This window comes from Lycium ferocissimum, chromosome 11 (assembly GCF_029784015.1).
Source record: "Lycium ferocissimum isolate CSIRO_LF1 chromosome 11, AGI_CSIRO_Lferr_CH_V1, whole genome shotgun sequence".
NCBI lineage: Eukaryota > Viridiplantae > Streptophyta > Magnoliopsida > Solanales > Solanaceae > Lycium > Lycium ferocissimum.
In genome coordinates, this window is record NC_081352.1 from 17,820,794 (window position 1) to 17,829,626 (window position 8,833).

General features: G+C 38.9%; 1 protein-coding gene across 1 annotated transcript; it reads left to right on the forward strand.

The window, feature by feature from the left end:
- Positions 1-5,057: 5,057 nt before the first annotated feature.
- Positions 5,058-5,984, forward strand: LOC132038090 (uncharacterized). The gene is made up of 3 exons (XM_059428813.1): positions 5,058-5,491; positions 5,664-5,784; positions 5,931-5,984. The coding sequence occupies exons 1-3, from the start codon at positions 5,058-5,060 to the stop codon at positions 5,982-5,984; spliced, it is 609 nt and encodes a 202-aa protein (XP_059284796.1).
- The last annotated feature ends 2,849 nt before the right edge of the window (positions 5,985-8,833 follow it).

The following is an 8,833-nucleotide window of genomic DNA, read 5'->3' on the forward strand; positions in this document are numbered from 1 at the left end:
GGAATAGAAATAGGGTGGGTCGCTAGCTCTAAATCAATGCAGAAATCAATATCATGATCCGGTGGCATGCCTGCAAAGTCTGCGGGAAACACCTCCGCAAACTCACGTACCACAGGAACTAACTCAAGAGATGGGCCGTCAACACTAGTATCATGAATAAATGTGCCAAATAAGCCAATCATCCCCTATCAAACAGCTTTTTTGGCACGAATGAAGGAAATAATTTTCTTTGGAAAAGGACTAAGGTTACCCTTCTACTCAAATCTAGGCACACCGGGCATAGCTAAGGTGACAGTCTTGGCATGACAGTCCAAAATTGCATAATAAGGAGCCAACCAGCTCATACCTAGGGTAACATCAAAATCTACCATGTCTAGAATCACTAAATCAACCCAGGTGCCATAGGCCATAAGTGTGACAGTATAAGATCGAAAAACTATATCTACAACCACAGAGTCTCCAACTGGAGTAGATACATATATAGGGGAGTCAAGCAAATCACAGACCATATCAAGACCCATAGAAAAATATGTAGACACATAAGAAAATGTAGAAACCGGGTTAAACAATACAAAAGCCATCCGGTGATAGACTGGGATGCTACCTATGATGACGGCATCGGAGCCCTCTGCCTCCGACCTGCCAAGAAAAGCATAACAGTGGACTCGTCCACTAGTAGCCTGCGAACCACTACGATCAACCTGCCTTGCCTGAGCTCCGCCCCAGCTGGGCTGATGTCCACCATTACCTGACTAAAATCCGCCTCTGTTAAGCTGGGTGCCACCTCTTCCAGGGCGTGTGACTACCACGCCCAATCTGAGCACGGTTTCCACCATAAGATCCTCCCCTTCTACCTAATGTTGGAGCTCTGGGAGCCTGAAATTAAGCATCCTGGCCACCTTACTTAAGTCTGGGATAATTTCTTTTGAAATGCCCATCTCACCACACTCAAAGCATCTGCGGTCTAGCGTCGGACGTTGAACGAGCCGACGGGGGTCGAATACCATCGTAATCACGAGCTCGACCGCAAAACCACCGGGCCGACTAAAGTAGTAATAACCGGCCCCCGACGGGCCTCCAACTAAAGCCTTCGCATATGGCCGACTCGAACGAGCATCTGAATAGACTCCGGAAATCCAGCCTTAGAGAAAAAAGTCACTGAAACTGCCACTTTTTCGGGCCTTCTTCTCCTCGTACTTATTATAATCATCCTGCCTAACACCCTCGACGGTCCTAACATGATCCACCACTTTCTGAAAGGAAGCAGCTGAGGCCGCAAGCTGAAGAGCTGACAACTGAAGAGCAGCTTTCAACCCTTTCATAAATCTCCTAACTCTCTCCTCCTCAGTAGGCATAAGCTGGAGGGCATAGCGAGACAACGAATGCAACTGAGCCTCATAAGAAGCCACGAACAGATTACCCTACTTAATATTACTGAACTCATCACGCCTCCGATCCCTCAAGGCACGAGGAACATACTTGTTTAAGAACACCTGATAAAACTGAGTCCATGTCAATGGGCCGATCCCGCTGGCCTGCACTCCACAAAAGCCCTCCACCATAACTTGGCATCATCCAAGAGCTGGAAGGTCACAAACTCAACACCATACTTCTCCGCTTTCCCCATCTTATGGAGCCTCTCATAACAGTCCGTAATGAACTCATAAGCATCCTCAACCTCAATGCCAAAGAACTCTGGAACTACCTGAGGCTCAGGGGACTCAGCGCGAGCTTGACCAGCCGCAGGAGCCCCACACCTAACTGGTGCTCTTGCTCCCCTGCCTCTGCCACGGCCACGGCCACAGCCCCTGGCCTAGCTTCCACCACGAACTGCGGCCCCGGCGGCCTGCTTTCTACCGCGAGATGCAGCCCCAGCGGCCCGCACGGGTGCCTCATTTACTGCTGCTGCCGCACGAGTCCTCACCATCTTTGAGAGGATATAAAGAAAATTCAGATACCAATTTGAATCATCCAGATACAAATTGGAATCAAGTATCACGAAAGAAAGAAAGAATTTGAATTTTCCTAGTTTCTCATAACCTCTCGAAGAAAAGTACAGACGTTTCAGTACTGATTCGCAAGACTCTACAAGACATATCCTTGTACAACAAGATGGACAAACCTAAGGCACTTATACCAACTTTGTCATGATCCAAGTAGCCGTGAGTGGCACCCACACTAATTCTCTTAGTGGGCGAACCATCCCCTTAACCCTTTTCATAAAAATTTAAATAATTATAAATCAATAATCAGAAATAATTCATGAATAAGTCTAAATCATTACCTTGAATAAAATAACAACGGAAGTCCTAACTATAACACTATAGCTGAAAGTCATCGTACAAGGAATCTAAAATATAAAGCTGTCTAATGAATGAAACAACCATAAATGCCTAGAATGAAAGTAGACATCCAAATAAGGAAAGATCTCCAGGCGGCGTGGCATGGATAGGAGCTCACCCTTGGATCTAATAGGGAACTGGCCTCACACTAGATATGAAGTCTGGAAGATGTCTCCGGAACACAATCTACAGTCAAATAAAAAGTGCAGAAAGGTAGTATTAGTACAAACACTATGTATCCGTAGATATCATAAGACGACTAAGATTAGTATGCATACATCAAAAAATCAATAAGATAGGCAGATAGGCACAACAACACATAACCAAATAATGACATCAACAGAAATCAACCAACACAGGAATAAGATAAGTCCAACTATCAATCAATCACCGAGTTGATATAAGTTCAGTCATCAACCAATAACAGAAATAACATGAGTCCGATGCAATGTAATAAAATAATGAAAGTATCTCGACCGTGTACACACATGCTAAATGCCATTGTTTTTCCCAAATAGTCATGACCTGCAGGGGACCCCATGGTGTTCATGTATCACTTGCTCCGAAACTAACCTCGGATCACGAGCCCATGACTAGGCCACATCCTCACCTCCTCACAATGTGCCTTTATATATATATATATATATATATATATATATATATATATATATATATATATATATATATATATATTGCTTTATCTAATCACAACTTGAATCTCAATGCATTTCCAGTCCAACAGTCAATATGAAACATGATTAGTCAATAACATCAATGTCACTAAATATGAGGCACCATGCCACAAGTCATTAGAAGACTCAGATAAATTCACTCAACACAACATGAATTTGTAACCATCTCAATCAACGAAAGAGTACATATTGACTCCTACCTTCTTAAAATACAACATTTCCATCTCAAGTTTCGGTATATGAAGAAATGGCAACAAGCCCACATAATCAGAATTCATACCAACCAAATTATACTTTCTCCGGTCAACTTTATTACATATACAATCAACTAACTAAAGTCTAACTCAAGTAAATCGTAACCTACCTCCAAGCCGAACTAGAACGATGCAATTATTCTGCAATAACTTTCCCTTTTCGCAACGCTTTGGAACGTTCAAAGTCTAGAAATCATAACGCTAAGTGAGTAAGGAATCATCTACTCAATAACAGTAATTTGGGGAAGAAAACCCCACTACTTCTACCCTTTTTTAATGGGTGAACTATCATTAGGTATGAATTCATACTAAAATCAATCCCAACAATCATGCTATATCACTTCATTAGTTTTCTAATCAATTCAACCCCTTTCAATTAGTTTTTAGGCTAAAGCTTCCATTTTTATTGGAACCCTAACTCTCAATCAACAATTCCCACCATTAATAATCAAATTCTCATCCTAGGAAGTGATAATCTATACTCCTAGATGATTAAACAATAATAAAATCAATACCCTTTCATTGTTCAAGGGTTTGCATAAATTCTAGGATTCTAGCCTTTCCATTCACCATTAATAAACCTTAGATGATGTAGGGACTTAAGTTGGTTACGGAATAAATAAAGTTAAAGGTAGATACTTACCTTGGCGAAGAGTGGTGCCCCAGCCTTAGAAAAATGGCCTTAGTGTTCTTGGGAACTGTTTTTGATGTTATGTAGGGAATAGGTTCGAAATATGAAATATAAAACACTGTTTCTGCCTCCATTGGTTGATGTTCGCTACGGCGGTCCAGCTATTACGAACCACATTAATTCTCGAACCCCCGCGGCGGCGACTGGCCAGCCACAATGATAGTCTAACTACAGCAGTAATACCACTGTTGCAGCGGTCCATATTGACCAGTGAGCTCTGTTTTTTCACCAGCTTTTCACCCAAAATTCCAACACCAATCCGAGGCCTTCCAGACGTAAACCAAATATGCACATATATGTAAAAACACGCTACAGACTCACCCGTGGCCTCGAAATTCCTAACAGAGGTCTAATTTACCAAGTCATCCCCCAACGGAAATGAAGACAAATTTCAAACAATGCACAACAACCAACACAAGTTTCAGTTTTTCGACTTCTAACTGTTTGAGTTCCCGTTAAGCTTATTTCTATCCTCGGGAAAGTACTAGCGAGGGTAAAATGGTCAAAATTCCCATAAATATGGCTCCATTATGACCTTAGACCCTTAATGTTCTCGCCTTTTAACTAAAATAACCACTAAGCATACACCAGTAACGTGGAAATTAATTTTTAGTTCTTGCATCCTGTTTTTGTCACTTGACTAGGATTGCTAACATAATTACTAGTACTAGTTTCATGTCAGCTGGTTAAGTATAGATTAACTTCCAATGTTAACACATGATTTGCTCCTAAAAACTAGAGAAATAATCTTTTGATTGACGGTTAATCCTATCGACCAAAATTCAATGAAAATGTAACATCATCTCAAAACATGCACTCGAAGCGCAAAGAAATGTTTAGCCTTAAAATTTATTAACATATTCTTTTTCTCCTTGTTTCTAGTGCTCATTCTTTTCCATATATAGTATTCGTCACCTTTTGATTTCTCCTTGTCAGCAAGGTCCCAAAGACGGGTTTTTCTTTCCCAAGAGAATAACTCCAATGTCATGGAAGCCATGACGTCTAAAATCAAAGATTCTGTCACTTTCCTTCCACTCCAGGACCTGAGATTTAGAGAAATAGCCACCAAAGGAAACACATGGTTAATGAGATCTTTGACGACACACACGAGGAAAATGAAGCAGAACACTTGTATTGCCCTTCTAAGGCATCTAAAGGACGGCTTCTTTGCTTTAACGGTAGGGATAAGAAGGATGGAATAAAGAATTCATATGTTTTGGCACTGCGAGAAAGTCTTCCAGACTTAGCTATTCTATTGGAAAGCCTAACATTTGTATCCTACACGTATTACGACCACAAAAATCTGTGGCATGGATTATGTGTAATGGCTCCTTTTGTAAGATGTTCAAGGAAAAATGATTTTCTAAAGCCAGTAAGATCGGTGCTATTCCAGTGGGGTGAACTGAGATTACGAATGGGATCTTGGGTTCAACAACTTAAGCAAGCTAATTTTAGTGAAACTAAGGCGGAGAAGAACTTGATGGAGAAGATGTACCTTATTGTTTTGAGAAGGTCATTGTCATGAGGCATGAGATAAGTCAAATGGGGCAGGAGAATAAGTTGAAGATGTTCGACCTGTTCCGTTGCAAGGCTAGAAGTTACCATGGCATTAATGCGCAGGAAAAGGTAGAGAGATTAATGAAAGAGAATTTTTAATTATAAGACTTACACTGCTTATGAGAAGAGGTTCAAGGTCATTCAAAAATGCAACTGCCGTGACCGATATATTTGCAAAGGAATGTGACCAAGTCGAAAGCTACATTCTGCATGTAGTTCAGTCAGAAGATCTATCTTTCTGCGACCAGGTACTCATTTTTCCCTTTCTTCCATCATTATTCAATAAGTACTCTAGAAAACCTTACCAAGAAACTTTAATCAATAAGATTGACATTACTCTACTTGAAGTAGTTATCCAAGCAATGATTGAAATAACATCAATGTCTTTTATCAGGTGAAAGTGCTGACCAACATTGATATAGTCGCGTCTCCTGTGGAGCACAGTTAACAAATATGCTCTTCATGGACTGTGAGAGCAGTGTGATGGAATTCTAACCCAAAAGTATGGTTAGAATATGCTAGCTCAGGCCAATACACACTGGATGACGAATCAATCAGGGATGAAACATCAAGGCGCATGGTGGGATCCATTTGGCGAGGACTGTCCATCCCCGCAAGATCGGTACGTAGCAGTGCTTTTCTTTTCATAAATATGGCATGGTTGGACACAACGAGACCTATTTTACATAATAGTCTAGAAGAGTCATCGATCAAGTTAGGCTGATTAAGCTGGAGCAAACATCTGCAAATCAAGCAAGCAAGCAACATGATTCAAAAACATGTGTATGCTAGTGTTATGGTTCACTTTTACGCGGATGCATAAAAGCTATGAAGAAGTTGTGGGCTGTATTTGAATTTTTATTATTTTTAGAGTCGCCACCTAATTTTATAAAGGAAATTAGAAAAACTGGGTAAAAAGGGTTTATCAAAACAAGAGAAAAATCCCTTTAAACCAGAGTTTGAGGTAAGAGTTCTAGTGATCCCCTAGGGAAGGGTTTAAGCACCCTAGTATTAAGGATCCATAGAATATGATTGACCTACGAGTTTCAATGTGTGATTAATGTGAATATTTGCTTAAAAATGTTTGTTTCTTGCAAAAGTTGTCATGCTAATCATCAATTTCACTTTTTGGCAAAAATGTCATTTTGGGAAAAAGATTTGGTTTAAAATGTTTATAGGGGGTTCAAATCACTTTATTTTCTGACCAAAACACACTCGGGATTTCTCCCAAGTAGAGTTACTACTAACTTAGTCCAAATGATATGATTATAGTCCTTATAAGTTTTATTACTTATATATTATAATAATAGTCTAAGTATAGTAAAAGAAGAATTTGTTGTTTTTGTTTCCTTAGTCCATTGAAGCTCATATACTCAACCTTATTCTATTCCAAAGCCAACTTACTCTCAAACTAAGGTCCAAGTGTATTTCCCTTTGTTTCTATGCCTTAAGGTTTGGGCTTTTGGCCCAACAAATGTGAAAATGCCTTAAGTCCAGATCAGTTTTTAGAAAGGTTCATTTTTATACTTGTAAAAAATCTGAGTTTTTGTTTTAAAATTGCACCAAAAATAATCCAAGTCTTTGAAGTATTTTCCGTCCAAATCACTTAAGGCCAAAAGATGATCCATTTTTCTGATGTTCTTCAGTGGGCTGATGGCCTAAAACCATTTCTGTTGTTTGTCCATTCAACGGCATCAAGCCCAAAATAGTTTGGTTCTCAAAAATTTGTTCAGTTTGTAAATTTCTAGAATTCACACTTGAAATAACTTATAAGGTCTAAAATTACCAATTGTTCATGCTGGTATCGAGATTATCTAAGTTTGAAAATCATTTGAGAAATTATCTAACAACTACACGTATTTCCTAAGTTCTAATCGCATATGAGTTTCAATATTTACAAGAGTTGTTTACATATACATACAAAATACAAACAATATACATAATGAATTGAAATACAGAGTTAGGCTGGTGGGCCTACCTAAGCCCACCAGTTGCCATTATCACCCATGGATGGGCCTTCAATCATTTCTTTAGCCCGGACTCGATGAAGGAAGAGAGTTGGGCCTCTAGCCCAATAGGTTTTTGATGAAAAATTAGCCCAAGTAGCCACAGTATTTTTTCACATGCAAACAAACAGGGGAAAAGGAAAATACCGGTTAGAAGGTATCTAGAACTTAACCTTTAAACAAAGAAGAGACTTAAGAATTTAACACACATGATTTATATATATGCAAAAAGGCAGGCCCAAAATACATTTAGCACTATAGGGTGAATAACAGAAGGTGAAAGAAAGAAGGGAAGCCCAAACACCAAACAATGCAGACGAGGCCGAGAAAGGGCCAATAGATAATTCAGCAGAGCAAGGCCCATTCAAATAAAGTTGCAGATTATTCAAACAAAACAAAGAATGGCCCAATATTAAGGAAGAAGCGGTATAAGGGATAAGCCCAAACATATACATATATATAACATGTGAGGAAAAAAGGCCCAATAAGGAAATAAGTAGGAAAACAAAGCCCAAATCCTTTTCCCAAGTTTACAAGATAAAAATTCTAAGTATCGGATAAGTGATATACTGGAGTTATACCTGATATAAAAGTTCAAATATAACAGAGGTATACAGAGACTGCATATACCTGGTATACTTAAGTGTATCCTCTGTATACCATAATTCAATCAAGGAAGGAATCAAAAATCAACTCATAGAATGTCACATATTGTTCAGACTCAGGATTTCAGCCCATTCAGTTAACCATCAAACCTAGACAAGTTATCAGGCAAGCATATGTAAGCAGGTTCCCATGGCTTTCAAATGCATAATATGACAAACATGAACTTCAAATTAATTTTGACATGCATTTCCTACTTAATCTAACTCATTTAGCAGATAGAAACATCCTACAGGTACAGTAAAGCTATACCACATTTAACATAGGTAATTAACTGATTATAGCATATTGAGCACATTTTGGGGCATACACACCATGTTCTCATGTACGCAGACTCAAAATCTAAATTAGAGCATGCTTTTCAGACCATTATGTAACTATTAATCCAAACAACAATATCAGAGAGACTTAAGAGGATATCACACTAAGTTTAGGTTACTTGAGTCTCATTTAACAAATATTAAGACATACATGATTTTAAGACAGTCAAAACATACTTAAGCTAATATAGGAATATACCAATCCTCTAACAGACTTATGTTTAGACTATGCAAGCATTTTAAGGACATAAAACTAAATCAAAAGGAGCAATAACTGAACATATGAAGCTAATCTAAACAGGCAAATT

Bases quoted from the DNA above. Each gene is read 5' to 3' on its own strand.
- LOC132038090 (XM_059428813.1), top strand. From the start codon at position 5,058: ATGGTTAATGAGATCTTTGACGACACACACGAGGAAAATGAAGCAGAA. The intron at 5,492-5,663 runs GTCATTGTCATG...GCTTATGAGAAG, and splicing joins TACCTTATTGTTTTGAGAAG to AGGTTCAAGGTCATTCAAAA. The intron at 5,785-5,930 runs GTACTCATTTTT...GTCTTTTATCAG, and splicing joins ATCTATCTTTCTGCGACCAG to GTGAAAGTGCTGACCAACAT.